Source organism: Mesoplodon bidens (genome assembly GCF_964165515.1).
Source record: "Mesoplodon bidens genome assembly, contig: HAP1_SCAFFOLD_84, whole genome shotgun sequence".
NCBI classification, from domain to species: Eukaryota; Metazoa; Chordata; class Mammalia; order Artiodactyla; family Ziphiidae; genus Mesoplodon; species Mesoplodon bidens.
Window position 1 is genome coordinate 1800713 of NW_027672468.1, and position 25800 is coordinate 1826512.

Consider the following 25800-nt stretch of genomic DNA (forward strand, 5'->3'; position numbering starts at 1 on the left):
CCTGCCACGTGTACGCGTTCCAACCTTTTAACTGCCATGTTTACACGCTACATCTTTCAAAAGAAATTAGAAACTGCCCAACCACAGAAGGACAGCCTAGCAAAGATTGAGAGTACAGAGGAAAAGCTGCTGAGAGTGAACAAGGTCCTCAAGGGGCATACATAAAATGCACCTCAAAGCAGTGGGAGATGAGAGCGTCAGGAGGAAACAAAATGCCCAGCCATCTGTGGCGAACACTGCCAAAGAATGAAAGCTCAGGAGGCCATCCCCAAGAAAGCTGAAACAGCTCCTCATGGTGCAGAGGCCCAGGAAGCTGGTGGGAAAGTCCTCCAATGCAGAGTCTTCATTCATAAAGGAACACAAGGCCGCAGGCTCCTCTTCCCTGAAACCGTACTTCAAGGGCAGGCCTTGTGCCTCCATCCCGCCAAAATCCCCATCTGAGGTTAAAAGCAAATCAAAAGACTTATCCAACGCTATTCATGTTTTCGAAGATGCAAAGGCAAGAGTTAGAAATATTAAGGACTTTGCATTAATCTCACATTCTGGAAAAAAAATACATCTTCCATAAAATTAGGTCTCCTTGGGTCCACAGAAAGCCCAAATTTAAAAGGAGTCGAGGGTCTTCCCTGGTGGCACAGTGGTTGGGAGTCCGCCTGCCGATGCAGGAGACACAGGTTCGTGTCCTGGTCCGGGAAGATCCCACATGCCGTGGAGCAGCTGGGCCCGTGAGCCATGGCTGCTGAGCCTGCGCATCCGGAGCCTGTGCTCCGCAACGGAAGAGGCCACAACGGTGAGAGGCCTGTGTACCGCAAAAAAAAAAAAAAAAGGGAGTCGAAAGTTCAGAAAGAAAAGTTCACTTGATAGAATGATGCTTGCAAGCCCTCCATTCCCTGTCGTGAGGAGTCTCATAAATTCCCCTCCACGAGAGGCTGTTTCGTCTTCAGGAGAAGTGACTTCTTCTCTTTCAGACCCTTCTGCAGAAAACACTACTTCAGTAAACAATACTGCACAAAATGTTTCTGGAGCAATTATTTCTACAGGAAACGCTACTCTGCCAGGACGAACGGGCCCTGGAAACACTAGCCATAGGAACGTCTCCACTGCACATTCTACTGTTGCTGCAGACAACAGTATGCCAGCTGTCCAACACACCAACAAAACACAATGGGAGCACCACAACATGGTCACTGAATTATCCTCTAAGCCCACAGGCTTCACTTTCCCAGGGCTCGCATCCCCGGGTGATCCAGTTGAAACTCAGCTAAACCAGCAGCTCTGGTCCCTCATCCCCAACAATGACGTGCAAAGGCTCATTTCTCATGTTATCCAGACTTTGAAAATAGACTGCTCGGACACCCACGTGCAGCTGGCCTGTGCCAACCTCATCTCTAGAACAGGCCTCCTGATGAAGCTTCTCAGCAAGCAGCAAGAAGTAAATGTGTCCAAAGCGGAATGGGATATGGACCAGTGGAAAGCTGACAGCTATATCAGTGAGAGCACAGAAGCCCAGAGTGAGCAGAAAGAGCAGGAGTCAAGTGAGGTGAGGATAACCCCTGACACATGGGACTTGGACTTTTACTGAGTTTAGGACATGCCATTAACGTGCCCAAGCGGGAATACCACGGGCTCCTAGTCAGTATCTTATCTTCAGCCATGAAACGGGCTAAGACAGTGATCTCCAACTTTGCTCATTGAGAGCGTGTGTCACTATTCCTAGGGTAGACACGAAAAGGACATAACACAAGATAAATAAATTGTAGATAAATTGTAGAAGAAAATGCTAATGATAAGACTAATAACATTAAATTTGGCTTGTTCTTATACAAGCTACTCGCCTGAAAGGATTGGGTTTCATAGTAGTTTAAGAATAGTTAGCTATCGTTTAGAGTAGGATTAAGAATCGTAAGTTTTCATCCCTTCTATCTCCTTGTTTTTAAAAATTGTGATATATTTCTTTAGCTCACAAAAGAAGTTCCAGGTTATGACTATAACAACTAACTCATCTTGGCAGTTCTGTACCTGTAGTAGTGACGATTTGTGTTACAATTTTCTGTCTCAGTGAGGGAAGGACAATAATTAATTCAGATTGAGAACCCAGAAACTGAGAATCAAATCCACCTTTCCACCTGCTACTACTTGATTCTTCCCTTTAGCCATGAGGACTGACATACACTTTGTTCTTTTAATGAAAAGTATATTCCCAGGATGTTTTTGTGTGTGTGTGGTTTTTTTTTTTTTTTTGGCTGCGTTGGGTCTTCATTGCGGTGCATGGGCTTCTTACTGAGGTGGCGTCTCTTGTTGTGGAGTAAGGGCTGTAGATGCACGGGCTCAGGAGTTGTGGCACACTGACTTAGTTGCTCTGCAGCATGTGGGACCTCCCCAGACCAGGGATCGAACCTGTGTGCCCTGTGCTGGCAGGCGGATCCTTAACCATTGCACCACCAGGGAAGTCCCCACAGGACTTTCTAAAGGAACTTCACTCCCAGGAGATCCCTATGGAATTGGATCCCTGATAACAAGCTATTGGACTCTTTTGACAAGTGAAGTTTATAAGAAGGCCAGAGTTGACATGATAATAAATTTTCTTCAACTCAACAAAGTATGCTGATTTGAGGTACTCACCAGTCACTCTCATTCTACCGTTGATTTCTTTCCTTCTTGGCTGAAGTGATGAGAGATATAGGATCTCCATACTCAAGGAGCTATCAGTCACCCTGGGAGGGCTAATAGGACATGCCTAAAAGACAAAAGTGTGATCTCGTCAATTCCTCAGGTTTACTTAGCAGCTTTCTTCTCTGGTGTATTAGGAATTGTGTAGATAGGTTCCATTAAAACACTGCAAGTAAAATCTTGCAGCAGGCTACCCTCAAATATTTATAGTAGCCTATTCGTGGAGCTAGCCTGTTTACCTTTTGTTCAGTTACATAGTGGTTTAATACTTTTCCCAGCAGGCAGTTGCTAACATTAAAAGAGTGATTTTAATAGGCTGACAGTCTTGATTCTACCCTACCACTCCACATTACTTTAGTTATCTTTTCTCCTGTAATGGCAGCCCTCCATTCCAGCCAAAGCAGCTCCTCACTATACGCTAGTTACACCATACCCATTCCTACTTTTGTCTGTGCCTTTGTCCATCGAAAATTCCTTTATTTTGCTTTGCCTGTGGAACTCCTATGAATCTCTGAAAAGCCAACTCAAGTTCAGATATCTTTCTCTGTAAAGCCTTCCCTGAATACTCCAGCCCTCCTGATCCTAGTCCTGTGAGGTTTGTCACCATTTCTTAGGGGCCATAGCAAAGCAGTCCCCTCCCCTCAGAACTCACAAAAGTGGTAAGCAGTTTTTTGAAAGGCAGCCCCCCAGGAGAGAGCCACCAAGGTTAGCACATCATGGAGCTGAGCAGAGACGTGTAAGGGCCAATGGCTTCCTGGCCTATCACACTTGAATCAAACCTGGCATGATGTACTAACTTCTAAAGAGAAATGTGTCTATCTGCAGGAGGGTTGGTCACTAGTGAAAGCATAGAAAAGGTGAGGAGAGACCAACATGGGCAGTGCCCATCCTCACATTGCCCAAGAGTAGAGATGGCACCTTAGGCAGCATAACTGAAGAGTCAGGCCCACTAGCCAGGCTGCCTGTTGAGGAGATGGATGGATCCAGTTACCTCAGGCCTTCCCATTAAATTCTGGATTCAGCTGATTCCTTTTCTAATTCTGTTGTCACCAAGTGGCCTTCGATTCTGTGATTGTGCTTTAGTGTGCCACGGAGGCCTGTCCCCACAGAAGGTAATTCTCTGATTGTGTAGACACAGATGCCCTGTGTGTAGAACAGATGTATTTCTCATTGTCAAGTAATAATTTGGCATTCTGATGTTTGATCCATCCTGTGATATTGCTAAAGTGAGACTGCCACAACAGGAAGACGTCAGTTCTCGCTTGGTGAGGAAGAGTGTGATTTCTGAGCCTAGGAGGCTGGGGACTAGCTTGCTAGTCATTGGCCATTGCCCAGACTGTACCCTCTACATCTCAGGTGGCATATGGCCTTTGGCATTTTTAGAATTTCTGTAAAGTCCCCTTTTTATTCTTTTTAACTTCTTGCATTTGTTTTGTTTTGTTTAGTTTTGTTTGGGCCTGTGTGATCTTAGTTCCCCAAGCAGGATTGGACCTGTTCCCTCAGCAGTGAAAGTGAGGAGTCCTAACCATTATTTCCTCTCCCCACATATACGATAAGCTTTTGGAGGACAGGGGCCATGCAGTGTTCTTCCTTTGGTAGACAATAATGGTGTTCAACGGAAGAGAGATGAGGCGTTATGTCAATTCCACAGTGAGGAATAATGCAACCGAATATTTATTTGAAATAGGATAGAGTCCAGCAATAGACCCCTGTGTTCTTAAGACTTTTGAAATGTCATGTTTTAATATTGCAATCAGGGGAAGAAAATGAATAAATGGTGATAGAATAGCTGCCTAACTATTTGGGGGGGTAAATAGCAGATCCCCATGTTTCATGTTAAATAAACATATATCCATAAATGTGAAAAAAGACCACATAAAGGTATTAGAAGAAAATAAAAGTAATATTTCTATAATCTTCTGGTGGGAAAGAGCCTGCAGAGGCTGATGCCACAAGCAGAGCCTTTGATATATTCCACCATCTTGTCTGTGACACCAGCTTAGCACTGATTCATGCCAAGCGTAAGATGAAGAGTTTTCCATATATTGTCTGATTTAAAGCCCACAGTCCTGTGAGGATAATATTACTATCCCCCCCTCATAGATGAAGGAGATCAGTGTAAGGCCCCAGCGGCCAAACCAAAAGCAGAAGGCAGTTTCACCCGACTGCAAAGCTGGTGCTCCCTCCTCCACTCTTTTGTCTTGTCTCCTTAGAGACAAAAACACTGGAAATATTCGAAACACTGAAATTCAATGAAAGCCAGTATTTCTTTACCATAAAGAGTTTTTGTTTGTTTGTTTCGAAGTGGTGGGGTTTGGCCATGCTGTGCAGCTTGCAGGATCTTAGTCCCTTGACAAGGGATTGAACCTTGGGCCACAGCAGTGAAAGAGCCACGCCCTAACCGCTGGACCACCAGGGAACTCCCAAGACTTTTATAAGTCAACAAGAAGAAGACAAACAGTCCAGGGGAAAAGGGGGCAAGGGCTGTGAAGAGTAGGAGGTGTGTTGACAGTCTGCCACCATATCTGCCTGTCGTCTCCTCATGGCTCTTGTGGGGTGGGTTTTGTTAGCCAGGCCTTTGTCACCTCGTGACGTAAAAATCATCTCTAATATTTTCTTCAAGTACTTTTATAATCTGTCCAGAATTTGTTGTATTTGTTTGTTCGTGTGGTTGAGGTAGGGGGTCTAACTTTTTCCCCCTACATGAAGATCTGATTCTTTTCAAATCTTTCACTGAATGGTTTATTCTTTCTTCCCTGGTCTAATATGCTATCTTCATCTGGATGCTGTTCTGTGATCCAGTTATCTTGTCCTGTACCAGTACTAACATCACACTGCTTAATTCCAGTTGCTCTATAACATATTTTATATCTGGTAGGGCAAGGTCCTACTCTTTGACCTTCTTTTGCATACATTTCATAACTATTCTTACATATATTCTCTACCAAATGTCAGCTGGCCAGGTTTTATTTAAAAATTATTTTGGCTATAAAATGGATTGCATTGAATTTTTAGTTTCATTTGAAGAGAATTGACCTCTTTACAACATTCTAGGAGGATGGTATCTCATGCCATGTAAGTACTTCTTAATGTCCTTCAAAAAAGTTTTAATATTTTCATCACATAGGTCTTACAAATTTGTGGCTAAATTTATTCCTAGGTGCTTTATGCATTTTTATTGATATAGTAAATGGGAGGTTTCTTCTGTTTTTTAGTTACTTATTTGTGGTATATGGGAAAGCTATTGAGGCTAATATGTTGATCTCTTGATTTTGTATGGAGCCATCTTACTCATGTTACTTCCAATAAAATTTCAGTTGATTCTTTTGGTCTTTTTGGGCCCCTTGTTTCATATTCAGATATGTTTGTCTCTTCTTTCCAATACTTTGTTTTTCTTATCGTACTGAGTAAGACCTCCTCCACAATGCTCAATAGTAGCAGTAATGATTGGGCATCCTACTCTTGTTCTTGACTTTAAAACAATGCTTAGGTTTCTGCCAGATACTTTTATTTTCTTTTCCTACTTCTAAGAGATTTTATTAGGAATTATCTGTTGAACATTATCTAAAACAGTCAATAAAATATATCGCCAGCTGCATTGAAGACCCTGTTAGGTACTGTGGAAGAGTCAAAGGATTCTTAAACAGGGTAGAATTCCTTTCCTTGAAAGAGTTATCATCTTACTGGATAGATAAGATTTAAAGTAAAAAGGAATGAATAAGGATTTGGAAATAGTTGTAGTGGATAATCATGATCCTGTTTTCTTTCAAAACAGATTTCTTCTCATAGAATTGCAAAAGAGGAAGATAGAAAAAGAAGCAGAAGGTAAATATTGGTCTTTGAAAGCAGAATTTTACAACTAGAGGAGAACTTAGAACTCATCTATTTCAGTTTCCTCACCAAAGGCAGGAAGAACGCTTAATTACCCTAATGGTTTACCCTAGTTTATTTATCAGCAGAATTAGCTCCCCAGCCCAGGCTGAGTTAGAACAGGACTGGCACACATTCATCTGCTCTCACTAGTCCTTTAAGGAAAGAGAGTGGACGGGGAGAGGTTTTGGTTGTACCTGTTCCTGCTGGGCTGATGCCTGGCTCCCAGGCATCAGGCCAGGCCAGAGGCCTTCTAGGAGGCTCTGGGGTAGGGAGGGCCACATGGTTGGGGATTTAGGGGCTGGCCTCACTCAAAGCTGACGAAAGGTAGAACATATGAGTCCCTCCTGGAAAGTGGCAAGAAAACTTCCCTACTCATCCTACTGTTTTTCAGGCCCCTAGTCTCTATTCCCTTTATCCAAACCTCATAGGATTTTAACCGGGAGAAACTTTAGACACTAGTTTGTCTCTCCCTTTTGTAATAAGGAACTGGAGAAAGAGAAAGGGAAACTATCTTGCCCCATGGTCATACTGCTAGTGATTACCAAGAAGAAGATGGTCCCTTTCCACTGAGGACTTCTCCACTGATCACACACTGTGCTTGGGCTGTGAGCTACGTTTTATGTCACAGTTGAGTAGACACATACTATATGCACATAAGTAGTTTCTGAAACAAACTTATTGTGCACTGTGATTTTTTTCTCTTCTATTTGTATTCGAAAAGAGTATTTTGTGCTTCCCTGCTGGTCATGGCCTTTAAACGGATTCCACAATTCACTGACACCTGAGTGACAGCCTGCAGAGTGAAAGTCAGAGAGCTATAGATGACTTTGCTCGTTGGGTTCAGGTGTTTACTTGGTGAGATTCAACTTATAGGATAGAGCAGCCAGGAAAATAAAATCACCTTCTCCCCACACCCACACCCCCAGCAAATGCTGCATGTGCGACTAAGTCCGAAGCAAACTGGTGTGAAGCGCGTCTAAGGGAGTAACAAGTTTCTGCCCAGTGCCGTTGTGCAGTGTTTTCACTGCACGAGGGCAGTTGGCCAAGGGCAAAGAAAGGTGAACGGGGCTGAAAATACTGCCTATGCTCCATGCTAAGCCACATACAAATGTCTCTCCAGAGACACTTGGGGTCCATTTTGGACAGACACAGAGAACTTCTGGAAGGCCAGCATGCATGCAATGATTTTCATGATCCCGGGTCTGTGGTGATTTTGCTCATTGTGATTATGGACTGAGGTCCCCATTTAGTCCTAATGAAAGCACAGATAGCACATTTTGAGAGAGATGAAAAGTGACATGTAACACTAACTGTGTGTGTTTTCCTCCAAGGGGCTTTTTTTGATTTCTGCTGCGTAAGAGAAGCTCAGGGGAAAGTGAGAGTCAGGTAGATGTGAGGAGGATAAAGTACTGTGGCCAGAGAAAGCAGGGGAGATGCAGAATTAATATTTCCCTTTCTGTGTTCTAGGAGGGCTTTTTCGGGAGAAGGCGGCCACTTTGGCTTAGGGGTATGTGTAGGCCTCTCAGCGCCACACGCAAGGAACACATGGCCCAAAAGCTACACGACAGGGTGTCTTCTGATGAGGATGAGATATTTCTGCATCCCAGCAGGAGGCCCAAACTCGTATTCCAGAGCTCACTGAGGAGGCTGAATCTTTACCTCATCAAGAGGCCCCTGCTCAGCATCCACAGACCCCTGAGGACGTTGAATCTTTTTCACCCCAGGCAGAGGCCCAGGCTCAGCATGCAGAGCCCACTGAAGAGGTAGAACCACCTCCACTTCCGCAGGGGGCTCCATCTCAGCCTTCAGAGGCCCCTGAGGAACTAGAAACTTCCAGTCCTCAGGAGGCCCTCGCCCGGCCTTTGGAGACACTTAAGGAGGTTGTAGTTTGACCATGTGTTCATCATGGGGTAAATGAAGCTCAGCAGTCACACTTGTACAATGTCACTGTTAAATCTCTGGCTCTGGCACTTCCCATAAATCCACAGGTCACTAAAGAGGTTGAACCTTCTCCAGTCCAGCAGAAGCCCCCATCTCAGCCTCCAGAGCTCCTTACGGAAGTTGTAGCTCAGTCTCCATTGTATCCCGAGGTGACAGATCCAGCACAGAGCAGGACCGTGCTGAGCACCCAACATCAGCCAGTATCAAGAGCAGTGGTTCTCACCCAGGGTGATTGTGCACACAGGTGACATTTGGTAGTGTCTGGAGACAGTTTTGCTTGTCAGAACTGTATATGCTACTGGCATCTAGTGGACAGAGACCAGAGATGCTACTAAACATCCAACAGTGTACAGGAGAGCCTCCCACAGCAAAGAATTATCCAGCCCAAACTTGTCAACAGTGCTGCCTAGCTAGAGAAATAAAGATCACTTAACACAAGTATTTAATGAGCATTTAGTATTTGGTATCTAATGCACCACATATATAATCATGAAAGTATTAATCATAATATCTCCCACAGTGAGATTTCTTTAGTGTATGGAGGGAGTAGTGATGTTATGTTTCATCATATATAAATTAGAATTCTTGCCAAAGGATAAATGTTCTGAAAGAATATCTATTTTTCTAATTCTTTTGCTTGTGTCTTTTTTTGTAGAAATCTTGGTTGCAATTTACTCCCAGAACTGAGCTTTGGAACGTTTCAGGCCTGGCATGGAATGCAGTTTTTACACAAGTTGTAAGTGAAATAGAAGATGAATACATGTAAACAACTGTGTGTAAAAACAATCGTGCAGTTATTTGTTAGCTGGGTGTAAGTAAGCCCAGTATGAATTCTGGAAAGTATGTCTTGAGAGCCATTGATTATTTTTTTCAAATGAGGCAACTAAGGTACAAAGAGGCCAAGAGACTTGTTTAACTCATATATATGAAAGGCTCTGCTTTCCATAGTACTGATCTTTGGCATGGTCAATTAAAGGCACCAAAGAAAAACACTCAGATTAGCATTGTCATGGAATCCCACGGATGCCTCTCCATTATGCGAATGGTCCAGGAAGTTCCACTTTTGAATTTCACTTTGATTCCTTTTCATGTGCAAAGTTCCTAACTGCTTAAAATGTATGCAACACAGAGCTGCAGAGAACTAAGTTTAGCAGGGTGTGGTTCAGTGGGTGTGGGTGCTTCCCCACCCATCATTAGCTCTTTTAAATGGTAAAGCAGAAAGAATTCCTGAACACCCACCACAGGGCTCTCCCCAGCCACCCAGAACATTATTTTTCAAAAAAGCATATATTGCTGAAGTGAATTATCTGTGGCCAATAGGAACCTTTCAGGTATGGAAAAAGACGTTGTTTGTGTTCAGCTGTAGTGTGAAAAATATAAAGAAAATACTTTGCTGTGGCCTAATTCAATATGTTTTCTTTGCTGACTACTCTTCAATAAGAAGTGTGGGTTTTACACCCCTTCAGCTCAAAACTTCTATGATTTCTCATGACACAAGGAAATGATAGTGGGTACGTTCAATGGCCCGAAGGCGATTTTAGACTCAAGGTAAAGAGCTCTTCTACACCTGGCTTTGGAAAAGACTCTCTTACCTGTCTTGTGGTTCAGAAATCCAGTTTCACACAGTTCCCACATTTTGGGTTAATGAAGGTGTTGAGGCTGTGTCTGGAGCTGGATTAACAATTCCTGCAGATGCCTATCTTTAGCGGCCTCCTTCCTTTCCCTTGTTAGTTTGCTGACGCCTACCTTGGGGAGAGAGCACCAAGGGTCGGTTTTTCTTCTGTTAGCACACCGGAGAGCAGGCTCGTGAGGTCCCTTCACCAGGAGGTTTTAGTAGCGTCAGTACAACGTCTTAAACTCACCACCTTTCCTAAACATCCTAGAACACCAAGAGTTCCTTATAAGAATCAGAGTTTCACTATAGTTATGTAGGCAACACAGGACAATACATTGTGGAAATAAATAAATAAATCACAGTTTAAAAATTAATGAATTCATTCCAAAACATTCACTGAGTGCCTTGCCCACTGTCTGTGAACACTGTACTAAGTGCTGGGGATACAAAGACGCATAGGGCAGGGACTTTGTCCCCAAGAAGCTTTCATACTGGAAGGAGAAATATGGATGTTGATGGGAAAACATATATGAGAGCCATTCTAGCATCTATGCAGCAGGGTAACAAGGAGAGGGAGGGGTGTGATGAAGTAGAAAATGGGTGGTAGGTTAGAAAAGATTTGTAATGGAAGAGGCACCAACTTGTTCCTTTGGAATTTGTGCTCCTCTTAAATGACAGAAAAAGGTAGTGAAAGAATCAGAACTACCTGGTGTTGTAAATAAATTAGTACTGTACTCCGAAAACTCATTCACAGTTACTTTCAAAAGATTGTCACAGTAGAGTAAGTCTTTGTTTTGGACTAAGTCTTTCTAATAGACAAAGCTAATTTGCTTTAGGAAACATTTGCCATGGTGAGATCTAAACTTTATTGCATCTCTTACCAAAGGCAAGCCACCAAGGGAAGATGCCACCCTCGAGCTAAATCATTTTACTACCTATAATGACATATTACTGGGGTGTTTATAAGTTGCCTGCATTAAATAAGTTTGGAAAAGGGCCCCAGCTGAGGTGGATTTATCATGAATTCAATGAACCTTAGGCTTCAGGGCTCCTCACTTGCATAGGTCACTTCCAAGGTCTTGAGAGGGGTCCTAGCGATTTTTCGATTTATAACTTTGCCTGTTTTTATTAGATAGGATTTCCCAAAGTAGATGAGGTTCAGGCCCCACAAATCCTTGATTCATCACCGGGTGTCAGGTAATTATAAGTCAGTAGGTTTCTTGAATGAAGCCTCTATGTTATTGAGAAATATCAGGTGAAGTAGTTAGCAGTGTGGTAGTCTATTTTAAATCCGAAATCTCCCTCAAAAATGAGCCAAGAGCTTATTAATAAAGTACCACTTTTTGAATGGTGGTAGTAATCATATCTCTTTCAGATAAAATCAGGAATGAAATATACTATGGAAAACCGGCAGTGGTTGATAATCCTAAATGTTAAGTATGCTTTTTTTCTCTGACTGTAAAGTGTTTCTCCTTCATTCACCTATGCACGTCCAGACTGATGGCTTATTTTTAAAAATTCTTTTAGTCACTTCATTGTATCTAACAATACAAGCTCCATGATTTTAGAAACTGAAGGACTCTACAATGTAGAAAGGCTATATATAACTTGAGCAGACAGAGCACATTCACATGCTGGCTTGTCCGTGGTACATCAATATTGTACCAAAAACATAAGCACGAAGAGAGAATAAGAGGAAAATCAAAGCCTTATCCCTATTGAATTATTTACCCCATTGTTGAGAATATCAGTGCGGGAGGTGTGGCCACACTATGAAGGCAAATTGAGCTGCGGTCACAGAGCCGCCCTAATGCTCCCCCAGTCAGCTAGCATTGGTTTCCTTTACATAGCTATGTACACACAAAAGCTTACACACTTGAGGGTGTTGTCCTCACTTTTTGCTATGTACTAGAATCCTGGCAGCTTCTCAGATTTAGAAAGGCATAAACACTAAAAGCAAAAATAACTTGGGTCTGCCCTTTGGGGTGATTCAGGGTGGCTGTTTTATTTGTAATAGGTCAAAATTTTGAGATTGTCACACCTAGCAACTACTATACTTTTCTTCTCCCAACTGCATCTTATTCTTCCCATCTGTAGTATTTTCTCCCATTCTATATGTTTATTCACTTTCTCGATAGTGTCCTTTGAAGCACAAACTTTTTAGATTTTATAAAATCCAATTCATCTATTTTTCCTTTGGTTGTTTGTGCTTCTGGTATCATATCGAAGAAACTGTTCTCTAAAGCAAGGTCATAAAGATTTACTCCTGTGTTTTCTTCTAAGAGTTTTATAGCCTTAGCATTTACATTTGGATATTTGATCCATTTGGAGTTAATTTTCATATACGGTGTGAAGCTTCATTATTTTGTGTGTGGATGTACAGTTGTCCCAGCATCATTTGAAAAGACTGTTCTTTCCACATTGAATTGTTTTGGCACCCTTGTTGAAAATCAATAGACCATAAATATGAGGGTTTATTTCTATATTGTCAATTCTGTTCCATTGATTTCCATGTCTGTTCTTATTCCAGTACCACACTGTGATTGCAGTAGCTTTGAACTGAGTTTTGAAACCAGGATGTGTGAGTCCTCCCACTTTGTTCTTTACTGACATTGTTTTGGTTATTCTGTTTCCTTGAATTGCCATAGGAATTTTAGAAACAGCTTGGCAATTTCTGGAAAGAAGTCAGCTGGGATTTTGATAGGAATTGCAATGGAACCGTAGGTCGATTTGGGAAGTAGTGAAATTTTAATAAGATTATCTTCCAGTCCATGAATCCAGCATGTCTTTATACTTATTTAGATCTTCTTCAATTTCTTTCAACAGTTTTGTACTTTTCAGTGTGAATCTTGCACTTACTTGGTAATATTTTCCCCTAAGTATTATATTTGTATTGATGCTGTTCCACATGGAATTGTTTTCTAAATTCCATTTTTCGATTACTCATTGCTGGTGTGTAGAAATAATATTGATATTATATCCTACAACCTTGCTGAACTCATTTATTAATGCTAACAGTTATTTTCCTAGATGCCCAGGAATATGTCTTGTGGTCTTCCAGTTTCCCAGGAATACATTGGAATATTGCAAAGTGTCTGTGGACATCTCATTCCTCAGCTTTTCTTTTAAAGCTTTGCGGTTGGGTTGTTTTTTGCCCCAAACTGTTATCCATTGCCTCATGCCACCGCCATGTTAAAATATTTGCTTGAAAATGTTTTCCAGAAATGCCACCTGAGCAGAGGCTTTTCTCACTAGACAGCCCTCAGTCAGGTCAAAGGCAAGCCTTTCAAGTGAGGTCTTCCAGGGGACCACCAGACATGTAAAACAATGACAGTTCTTTGGGAATGAGGCTTTGAAGGACCTCCCAGTCCATGCTGCTCATTCTGGTACCAGGGATGTGGGCTGTTTTTCAAGGCTACCACTGGCATGGAGACCAAAGGTCGAGGGCAAGTTAAAGCAACACAGATCTCGTTGTTCTTACAGAAATTAATTTGTTTTCCTTGAATAAATTGCTCCCCCATTTACTGCCAGCATGTTGGTTAAGTTTCCAGAGTTCAGAAGAAGTTGATTCTGACCATTTTTGCCAGTTTTGTTGTTGTTGTTATTGTTGCTTCTATGCAGGGATGAATTTTCAGATGTCCTTCCTCCATCATTTTTACTGATTTTCCTGCAATTTTTTAAAAAAATCTATAAAGTCTCAATGGCCGTAGGCTGATTAAATATTTATCACGAGAGATGATTAAGGAAAAAATAAATAAAAAGAGAAATAAATAAATAAATAAATAGAAAGAGAAAATATAATTCTCATAGAGGCTTTCCCAGATGGGTAGATGAAGTTTGAAAATGTATTTCTATATTTAGTGCTGTCAAAATTAAGGTTAAAGTAACAGATGTTTCAAAAAAAAAAAAAAACCCTTTTTTTTCATTCAGGTTAAACACAGGCTTTAGAGTTAGAACTGAGTTCAAATTCCAGCTCTGCTTCTTACGAGCTTGATGACTTAAGACAAGTTATGTAACTTCTCTGTGCCTCAGTTTCCTCATTTGTACAATTGTGTAATATATATATCACATAAGGTTACTGTGAGGATGAAATGTTAAATGCTGATCACATATGCATGGCAACCCAAAAGATATTAGTTTTGATAATTATCTTTATAATATTCTGCAAAAGTACACTAATAATTCTTGAGTAGAGTTAACCTAAAGTCAGATATTCTCTTCTTTCTTCCTGTTTCTTTTCTGTTTTTTTTCCCCCTTATTTGTTTTAAAGAACTAAGGGGAAAAAAAAGAAAGAAAGAAAGAACTATGAAGAAAATCTATTCCAACATTTTGGAATAAAATTTTGTTCCCCAAAATTAATTTGTTTATTTTATTGATATATAAATAAAATGTTATTTATTTATTCAGCAAACATTTATTAAATGCCTAGTAAATATTAGGCACTATGTCAGGCACAGGAATAATAATGACAATAAAGTGCGGTCCCTGCTCTCCAGTTGCTGACAATCTAGGAGAGTGACAAGTAAACAGTTGATTACATACACAGTAACAAAGGCTATGGCACAAGAATACACACGGGACTATGTGATGAGAGTATTGCTTTCACCAGTTGCTCTTGGATTTATCTCTTCTTTGGCTCCAGAACTAAGGAATTAGCCTTATTTTTGTCTTTAGCTGAGTAGTTTAAATCTTGAAATTTTTCAAAATTTGTAGAGATGAAAGAAAAACACCTTGAATTATGGAAGACACTAGAAATAGTACTTTTTTACAGAGCAAGGGCTTCCTACCAGCATAGTCACTTCAAGGGTTTTTAACGTGAAAAGTACTCTGGCATATTTTTTCTTTGCTAGCCACTTTTTTTCTATTTTATTGTTTGTTTGTTTGTTTCTCTTCTCCACTTTATCATCTAGAGACCTGGGTAGTTCCCAGTGAAAGAGTGCTTTACAGATTCTAAGGGTGATATATAGGTAAAGACAGAAAATGATTTTTTTAACCTTCAAGTTCCATACCAAAAAAAATGAATAAAAACTTTCATGGAAGTAATTGAAAATGCAGATAATTTTAATTCCATTCCATTTTTCAGAATTCTCAATCGTAATCCTTTGCCAACAGTTGAAGATTCTTGTCTTTTTAAAGTGCCAGCATTAAACTATTTGTAATTATTGTAACAGTTTCATGGCTCATGAGATAATTTCTGCTCCTTTTTACTTTCGTCAAAAATTGAGTACTTTGGCTAAACAGTCATAATTTAGATTTTAACTGGGTTATTGAAAATAAGAGTTATTGGCAAAGAAAAGGATTAAGAAAGAATATATATGGGTAAGAGAGCCAGCAGAGGATGAGAACAGTGTCGAAGAACACATATAGATAGGGAACATGAAGATGCATATAGGAATAGTATTTATCCAAGAAAGCAAAAAGGAATAAGGAGTACATTATTTTTTTAAAAAAAGAGTGATCCAAAGAGGTAGATGCAATTGAAAATGAGAAGTGAGGATAATAGAAAATGATTGTACTGTTCAGCACCAAGGTCATTAATTTGATGATGCAAATTTAAATTTCTTCCGAAAGAGCTCTTTGGAATTATCATCTATGGCAAGTAAGAAGCCAAAGTGGAAGTAATCACATGTTAAGTATCTTCTTCAGTTTAGAAATTTTGTCTTTGGGTTTTATATCATACATGTTTGGGCTTCTCCTTCAGAGACATGGGAGCAGCACAAGTGTCTCTTACAGCAATTGAAAGCATCCTCATGGTGACCCTTGAATTGGAAACACTGTAAGTTGATTTTTCTTACATTGATTTTCACTCAATTGTATTTTTAGGTTTGTTTGATTATCTTCTTAAGTCAGGTTTATTTATGTATAATTTTCATGTAACAAAATTCACTCTTTTTAAATATACAGTGTGATGTGTTTTGACAAACGTATAGTTCTATAGCCACCACCACATTTGAGGTAAAGAAAACTTCTGCACTCCCAAAAGACCCCTCCTGTCCCTCTGTAGTCAATCCATCCTCCTGTCACTACCAGCCCCTGGCAACCACCAATCTGATTTTTGTCCATATAATGTTGCCTTTTCCAGAATATTTGATAAGTGAAATCATGTGGTATGTAGCTTTTTGTTTTTGTCTTGTTTCACTTAGCCAGTCTCTTTGGAGATTCATCTGTTTTGTTGCACCTGTCAGTAGCTCATTCCTTTTGAGCGCTGAGCAGTATTCTAGTTGTGTGGATACGCAGTTTGTTTATGCATTCATTGTTTCATGCACATTTGAGTTTCTTCTTGTTTTTTGGCTATTATGAACAAAGCCTCTGAAAACACTCACATGTGTGTGTGAACATATGTCTTGTGTGAGCATATGTTTTCATTTCTTTGGGGTAAAATACCTCAGGGTGGGATTGCTTCATCATATGCTAAGTGCCTATTGAACTTTTTAAGAAACTGCTGAACTGTTTTCTAAAGTGCCTGTGCCATGTTGCTTTCCCACAAGCAGTCTATGAGAGTTGCAGATGCTCTACATCTTCACCTGATCCTTATATTTGTTTTTTAAAAAACATTTTAGCCTTTCTGGTAGGTGTATAGTTGAATCTCGTGGGTTTTGCCACATTTTGCATTTCTGTAATAGCTGATGATGTTGAGTGTCTATTCATGTGCAAATATCTTTTTAAATGAAGTGTCTGTTCAAATCCATTTTTAATTGGATATTTGTATTGAGAATTAAGAGTGCTTTATATAAAAAGCAATGGAAAAAGTCCTTGCTCTCAGATATGTGTTTAGTAAATATCTTCTCCCAGATTGTGACTTATCTTCATTATATTAAAGCGTCTCTGAAAACTAGAAGTGTTAAATTTTTGATGAACTCTAATTTAGCAATTTTTCTTAATTTTTCATATTTATTTAATTTATTTATTTGGTTGTGCTGGGTCTTAGTTGCAGCAGATGGGCCCCTTAGTTGCGGCTCATGGGCTTCTTAGATCTGGCATGCGAACTCATAGTTGAGGCATGCATGTGGGACCTAGTTCCCTGACCAGGGATCGAACCCGGGCCCCCAGCATTGGGAACTTGGAGTCTTAACCACCAGGGAAGTCCCTTAGCAATTTTTCTTAGATGGTTTCTGCTTTTTTGCGTCTTAATCTAAGAAATCTTTCTCTGAGACCCCACTGTCTAACCCAAAATCACAAAGATTTTCTCCTACGTATTCTTCCAGACGTTGTATAGCTACATTTAGGTCTATGATTCATTTTGAGTTAATTTTCATATACGTTGTGAGGGAAGGGTCAAGTTTTATTTTTTTGCGGTTTAAGAAACTATTTCTGTAGGACCCTATTGTGACAGTTTATTACACAAACTACTGCACCTTAAATTGTGCCATCCCCCCTCCAATATGGCAAGCTACTAGAAACTTTCTGTTACGCCAAGGCTAGTTGAGGGGATTGCGTGAGATTAGTATGCGGAAACGGCCCTGCATTTAGCAGTCTGTTCCAACCGTCTTTGTCAGATCACCTGACAAATGACTGTTTTCACTGTGCCGTCACGCATTGGTCACTGCTCTAGCCTCATCTTCCTCAGCATCCCACAGCATCTGCCACAATTGCGATCCCTCTCTTGTCAGCTAGATGCCCTCCTCTCTGGATATTAAAAACTATTTCCCTGTGTAACGACGATACTGTTAATACAAAGTATTGAAGAAATTAAATTCCTACACAATAATATTACCTAATAAAGTGTTGCTATTCAAATTTCCCCAATTGTCTCTCTTATATAATATCATTTCTTTTAACAGCTTTTTGAGGTAGAATTGACATGCAATAATCTGTGTTCACACACACACATACATACACACCATGAAGACATCACAAAAATCAAAATGTCCATCATCTCAGAAATTTTCTTAATGTCTCTTTGTAATTCTTCCTTCCCATCGTTCCTTGCACTTCCCAATCGCCATGCAACCATTGATCTGCTTTCTGTTTGCATTTTCTAGAATTTTATGTAAATGGAATCATGCAGTGTATACTTTTTTCTAACTGGCTTCTAACCCAACATGATTATTTTAATCTTCATCCATATTGTGGTATATATCAGCAATTCATTTCTGTTTATTGCTGAATAGCATTCCTTTATATGGATGTACCACCATTTATGTATTGACCATTGATGGACATTTGAGTTGTTTGAGTCTTTGTCTATTACAGATAAAGTTGCTATGAATATTTGTGTACAAGTCTTGTATGGATGTTTACTTCCATTTCTCCTGGGTAAATGCCTGCCTGTAGAATGGCTGCATCATTGGTAAGTGTATGTTTAAGTTTTTAAAAAATACCTATTTTCCATGGTGGTTTGATCATTTTACATCTCTACCAGCAGTCTATGAGAGCTGCATTTTCTTCACGTTGCGGCCAACATTTGCTATGCTCAGTATTTTTAATTTTAGATAGTTTAATAGGTGTGTAGTTGTATCTCACTGTAGCATCCCTAATGATTAATCATGTCAAACATCTTTTCATATGCTTATTTTCCATCTGTATATCTTTGAATCTTTTATCTATATGTTTCTGGAGTTTTAAGAGTTCTTTATATATTCTGGAAATTAGTCCTTTATCCAATAGGTAAGTTGCTAGGTATTTTCTCCCATTCTGTGACTCATCTTTTCGTTCACTCAGGAGTGTCTTTTGCAGGGCAGAAATTCTTAATTTCGATGGTGTCTAATTTATCTATTTTTTTCTTTTATGCATTATGCTTTTGGTGTTGTATCTAAGAAATCTTGCCGAACTCAAGGTCATAAAATTTTTCACCTGTTTTGTTCTAGACGTTTTATAGTTTTATGTTTTACATTTAGATCTTTGAACCAATTTGAGTTCACTTCTGTATATGGTTTAGATGGAAGTTCTTTTTTTTTTCTTTTTGCACCTGGATATTCAGTTGTTCCAGCATCAGTTGTTGAAAAGACTATCATTTCTCCACTGAAATGCCTTTGAACCTGAAAGTCAGTTCTCCACATCTCTGTACTTCAGAACTTTGTATTCTGTTCCTTTGGTCTTTTTGCCTATCTTTACACTACTATCACAATGTCTTGAAGGTGTAGCTTCATAATCCTTGAAATCAGTTACTGTTAGTTCTTCAACTTTGTTCCTTCTCAAAGTTGTTTTAGTTATTCTAAATTTTATTTCCATATGAATTTTAGAATTAGCTTGTCAATGTCTATAGAAAAGCCTACTGGGGTTTTGATGTATAAATCGATTTGGGGAGAATTGATGTCTCAACAATATTGAATCTTCTGATCCATGAATACTTTATATCTCTCCATTTATTTAGGTCTTTCTTAATTTCCCCCGGCAATATTTTACAGTTTTCAGTGTGCAAGTCTTTTGTCAGATTTATTCTAAGTATTTTATATGTTGGATTCTTTTATAAGTAGCATTTTAAAACTTGGATCTCTGATTGTTTGTTGAGACAAATTCATCTTTTGGTATGTTGATCTTGTACCCTGCAAACTTGATAGACTCATTTATTAGTTCCAGTAGCATTTTCGTAGCTTCTATCAGGTTTTCTACATAATCATGTTATCTGCAAATAAAGATAGTTTTACCTCTTCCTTTCCATTCTCAATATGTCTTTTCTTTTTGTTGCCCTATTGCACTGGCTAGAACCTTCAGTGCAATGTCAAATATAAGCAATGAGACCAGATATCCTTGCCTTGTTCCTGATCCTGGTGAGAAAGTACTTTGTCCTTCACCATTAAGTATGATGTTAGGTTTTTTGTAGAAGTCATTTATCAAGTTGAGGAAGTCTCCTTCCATTCCTAGTCTACTGAGGGCTGTTTTTTTTTCTTTAATCAGGAATGTATGTTAGATGTTTTCATTCTTTTCCTGCATCTATTGCAATGATTATATGATTTTTCCCTTCTTTTCTTAATTTGTTTATTTATTTTTGGTTGAATTGGGTCTTCATTGTTGTATGTATCCAGTATTCTTAATCTTTTATGTAGATCCATATTCCAATCTGGTGTCATTTTCCTTCTGCTTAAAAATACTTCTTTTAACATTTCTTATTGTGAAAGTCTACTAGCAATGAATTCTTTCAGCTTCTGTATGTCTGAGATAGTCTTTATTTTGCTTTTGTTTTGACAGATCTGGGTATAAAATTCTAGCTTGATAGAATTCAATTCACTACTTTAAAGATGTTATTCCACTGAGTTCTCGTTTACGATTTTTCAAGCAAGAATTCTGCTGTCATTGTTATCTTTGTTCCTCTGTATGTAGTGTATAATTTTTTTCCTCTGGCTCCTTTTAAATTCTTCTCTTTATTGCTGGTTTTGAGCAATTCGATTATTTTCTGTGCCTTGGTGTAGTTTTGTCCATGTTTCTTATGCTTAAAGTTCATTGATCTTCTTGACTTTGTGGGTTTATAGTGTTTACCAATTTGGAAAATTTTTGGCTATTATTTCTTCAAATTTTTATATTTCTCCTCTCCTTCATGGACTCTAAGTACACATGTATTAGGCCACTTGAAGTTGTTGCACAAGTCACTGAGGCTCTATTCATTTTGTTGTTGTTTTGTTACTCCTTTTGTTTCATTTTGGATAGTTTCTGTTGCTATGCCTTAATGTTCACTGACCTTCTGCCGTGTCTAATTAGCCTTTAACCTCCTGCAATATCTTTTTCATTTAGACATTGTTTTTAATCTCTAGAAGCTCAGTTTAGGTCTGTTTTACATTATCCATGCCTGTACTTAACATTTTCAGTGTTTAGTCTGGGTGTTTTAACATATGAAATACAGTTATAATAACTTTTCTTCATGTATAATATCTTTTTAAAAGTTCTTTTCTGCCAATTCTAACATCTGTATAGATTATGGGTTATTGTTGATTGATTGCCTTTTCTCCTCAGTATGGGTCATATTTTCCTACTTCTTTGCATGCTTGGCAATTTATCATATGATCACAGACATTGTGAGTTTTAGTTTATTGTGTGCTGTGTATATTTATATTCCTGTAAAATGCCTGGGCTTTGTTTTGGGTGAAATTAGGTTACTCAAAACAATTGTATTCTTTTAGGTATAGCTTTTAAGTTTCGTTGGGTAGGAGTCCAAGTAGCCTTTAGTCTGGAGCTCATTATTTGCAACTACTGAGACAAGTCCTTTCTGAGTATCATGAGGTTTTCCAGTCTGACTTGTAGGAACAGGTACTATTCCTACAACCCTGTGTGATATCCAGTTGTTCTTCTTATTAATCCTTTCATGTGGTTCTTTTCCTGGCATCAAGTTATTCCTCACACAAATGTACTGACCAATACTTTGTTGAATTCTCAAGAGCTCCCTCTGCATATCTCCAGAGTTCTCTGTCTGTGCACTTCTTTTCTCTCTGATACTCTGCTTTGTGAACTCTAGTTACCTTGGTTCTCCCAGACTCTTATCTCCATTTCATCTGTCAGGGAGCCCACTAGTCTCTGTCTGGACTTCTCTTCCCTGTACCATGACGTGGATACTCTCTCAGAGAAGTAAGGGCAATTATAGGGATCACTTCATTTATTTCCCATCTCCTTGGGAATCACTGAAATTTATTGCCTGAGGTTCAGTTTCTTGAAAACTGTTGTTTCATTATGTTCCATCTGATTTTTTCCTTGTTTCAGGTGGTAGGTTAAGTTGGCCCTTGTACTTCATCTTGGCCAGAAGCCAATAACATTCTTTAAGTCTGTTTTGTTTTGATTCAGGATCCAATTAAAGATTAGGCATTGCATGTCATGTCTGTGTTTCCGTTAATCTAGAATTTTTCCCTAGTATTTTTTTTTGGTCTTTTATGACATTGGGTTTTTTGAAGAGTCTAAGCCAGTTGTCTTGTAAATTGCCCCACAACCTGTATCTGTCTGTTTCCTCATTAGATTCAAAGTAAACATTTTGGGGAAGAATACTATATAGGTCATGTATTCTTCATACTTCATCACTTGAGGTGGCCCATTGCTAAGTTTGATCACTTGGTTAAGGTGGTCTATTCCATATCTCTCCATTGTAAAGTTATTTTTCCCCTTGGTAATTGATAAATAATATGTGGGGTGATCCTTGGGATCAGTGAAGATCCTACTTTCAAACAACTCTTCACCCAACTGTGCATCAATGATAATCCTTGTCTGAATCGATTATTACATTGATAGTTGCAAAATAACACTTTCCTAATTCTATCCTTCCTTTTGCATTTATTAGCTGACATTATTCTATAAAGAAGAGCTCCCCCACTTTTCATTTGGAGTATCATTATGAACTCATGTGCTTTTTTTTCAATTAACTACGTTATACCTTATTATAATGATAATGTTATTCTTTGGAATGTTCCTTTTGTCCAGATTTGGTCAATGCGATCTCTGTTATTGTTTAGCCACATGATGCTTTTTTATTACTAGAATAATTTCTAATATATTACTCCTCACAAATAGGAACTGAGAAAGTGACTCCAGAATGTGCGGTCTTATTCATACTCTTCTTAGAAGTCTGCCTTCTTCCTGTGTACTCTCAACCCAAAGTGAGGCTTTCGGGTTGGAAGGAGATACTTCTGAATTAAACTACAGTTCAGTGTCACCCAATTCTAATCGCTATTCCCTTTTTTCTAGGCATATCATACCTACTGCCATCCTAATCCTTCTGTTGGGCACCTCTCTCCTCCTCTATATTTATTTCCAACAGTCAAGGGCAGCAATTGGCCAACCGGCCCCTATCCAGTTCTATAGTCCATATACCCAAGAACTCCTTTTTGCACTGGTCTGTGGTGGCCTTGGCCTACCTCTTCTACCTACTCAGGTAACTCTTTTACCACGAATTTAATTACCTGTGTTTCCATTTATAGGATCTTACCCAGCCGTAGGGCCTGCTGCCTCTGCCAATTTAAAAATACTATTGAGGTTGTCTGTGAGACAGTCAAGCTGCGTTGTGACAGTGAACGCCTGAGGGATGTCACACGTTGTGGTGAGTCTCAATTGCGGGATAATACATTTTTAATTTTTAATTTAATTTTTTATTTTTAATCAAGGATGATACATTTTAAAACTAATGATGTAATTACATTATTTTAATACATTCATTTAGAGTTCCAGCTCCCTAAATTTCTAAGAATTACCCCCTTGCTAAAAATCAGATTCTTGGTTACATTATTAAGCTAATGATAGCTCAGTTACATTATTAGCTTCATAATGTAACTGATCTGCATATATAAAGGAACCAGAGAAAGGAATGGAAGGGGGAAGGGAATTCACATTAATGGCCACATATCCTATGCTTCCCTCTCTGCAAATGACAACTTATTCACATAGTACATCACAGTTTGTAAACTGATTTTATATACATTAGGTCTCAAGTACCCTTTGTTTTATAAGACAGGTGTAAATATATTTTTGTTTATTTGGTTTGTTTCTGCAATTTTATAAAGAGTACAAGTGATGCTGTTTTATGTCCTATCTGGAGCCTGAGAGTTTCTGGTTCCATAACCAGAAGCTGCTACCAAGCCCTTCTAATGCATGGGAGAGCTAGTTATTTCTTTGACTGTCCAGCTCTGAACTTGCTCTGAATCTCAAGTTTTTCTATCCACAAAACACTCAGGGGCTTTCAACTATTTTTCTATACATTAGATTTATGGGCACTAACTTGATGACTTCCAAAATGTGCTTTCATAACCAGGTAGCTTGAATACAGGTCTCTTTCAGTGATCTAGAGCACATCATAAATAATAACACTTTGCCACTTATATAAAGACAATATTGCTGATTTTTCAACACAGTTTTTTTTTTCCCTTTGGCCACAAACCTGGTGGGATCTTAATTCTCCCACCAGGGATTGAACCCGGTCCACAGCAGGGAAAGTGCCGGGTCCTAACCACTAGACCACCTGGGAACTCCCCCAAACATTTTTTTTACTAATTATATTACTCCCTTCTCCCCCAGAAGTGGGCAGAAAAGGCATTTTTACTCTCGTTTTACAGGTTAGGAAAAAGAAGATCAGAGGTGTTAAGTGCTATGACCCTAGTGCTCCGATCTCCTGTCCCCAGTTTGGGGCTCTCTGCTAGCCTCTGCTCCTCCTTTCTCATGACCCTTCCCTCCTCCTTTGACCCTCACCAAAAATACTTTTAATCCTTTTGGACGACAAGCCCAGCTACACAATGGTACACATTACCTTCACACAGTCAGAAGATTTGGATGGTTCCCCAAGTAGAGCTGGAAATATTAGAAGTAAAATGAATTGAAAGCAAAGTAGCCATCTGACAGAAGTTGCTTTTTCCCGTCTACATTTTAGGGCCTCAAGTATTATTCCATTGACTTGTTGAACATTCCACATGGGCATACAATCTGGCAAATCTCTAAACTTATACCCGAGATCCCTGCCCAAAGTTTAGCAAAGAGCCAGGGCGGACATAGTGTTTTTTTCTGTATAGAGCCTTCTGTTATGGGGACTGGGATATATAGAAGCAGGGACTAAGCAAAGGACTCAGTGGGTAGTTGGAGAAGGACATGTCCAGATGACGACCTGTTAGCGGCGGTGGTTGTCGTGGAGATCTGTGATAGCAGCAAGAACACAAGCACACTGAAGAGGTGGAGAGAGGAAGCCTCACACTCCTGTGCCTTTGAGGCAGGACAGGATGGGGTATATGAATGTGAGGAGTCACAGTAGATCTGCAGAGAGTCCAGCTGATTAGGGGAATATTTGTCTTGCAGCCTTGGCTTTTCTTGAGTACTGGCCCCTGGGAACCAGTGGAGTAATCCTGAATATAGTTCCTATATTTCACGCTACAGAATTTTCTGAGTAGATAGCCCCCTTTTCAAGAGAGACCTTTCTCACATTTTGTTGTTGCCAGTCATAGGCTTAAGTGTGGGTTTCTTTTTCTCCTAAGTGGCACTCAAACTTTGACTGATTCCTAATTTCTTTGGCTGTGGACTGACAAAAGGCTGTCCCATCAGTCTTCAATGATCAAAAACAGTCCCTTCTCTTTTGACAGATGAAGAAACATCTATAGAGAATGCAGGAGGATCGTTGATGAAGGTGTTACAAGCCCAGAAGAAGAACAACAGCACCGAGCGGACTATTGCGTCAGAGAGGATGTCCTCACCTAACAGTGCTGTCAGCCTGTCAGGCTTCATGAATGAGCAGCTGGACTCTAATAATAAAAGTGATATTATCAGTGCACTAAGTTACATACTGCCTTATATCTCAGAGGGAAATCTAGGAGATGTGGAATCAACATTATTACCATTCATTCAACTTCTTTTTTCAAATACACAAGATGGAGATATGCCACTGGGCCTTTTGAAAAACAATACAAGGAGCCCTTCTGTTAAACCTGTACCCAACAATTCAACTAATAAAAACAAGTGAGGGAACTCCATTTTGTGGAAAATTTGTTAGATGCAGAAACTCAAGAAAAAATTGATGAGGTTAAAAAGGAAGAAAAACCTGCCACGTGTACGCGTTCCAACCATTTAAGTGCCATGATTACACACTACATCTTTCAAAAGAAATTAGAAGCTGCCCAACCACAGAAAGACAGCCTAGCAAAGATGGAGAGTATAGAGGAAAAGCTGCTGAGAGTGAACAAGGTCCTCAAGGGGCATACAGAAAATGCACCTCAAAGCAGTGGGAGATGAGAGCGTCAGGAGGAAACAGAATGCCCGGCCATCTGTGGTGAACACTGCCAAAGAATGAAAGCTCAGGAGGCCATCCCCAAGAA

The 25800-nt window shown here is 39.5% G+C and overlaps 1 protein-coding gene and 1 pseudogene across 2 annotated transcripts in view; one reads left to right on the plus strand and one right to left on the minus strand.

The window, feature by feature from the left end:
- Positions 1-25800, minus strand: part of LOC308610178 (E3 ubiquitin ligase RNF157-like) — a 233694-nt pseudogene that overhangs the window by 117747 nt on the left and 90147 nt on the right. The gene's annotated exons all lie outside the window — the stretch shown is intronic.
- LOC308610158 (uncharacterized protein) lies at positions 248-25448 on the plus strand (the record flags this gene model as incomplete). Its single annotated transcript, XM_081259408.1, has 6 exons — positions 248-1540; positions 6446-6495; positions 9140-9220; positions 15183-15254; positions 22933-23051; positions 25072-25448. Exons 1-6 carry the CDS (start codon positions 704-706, stop codon positions 25446-25448), a joined length of 1536 nt encoding a protein of 511 aa, XP_081115534.1. The 5' UTR covers positions 248-703.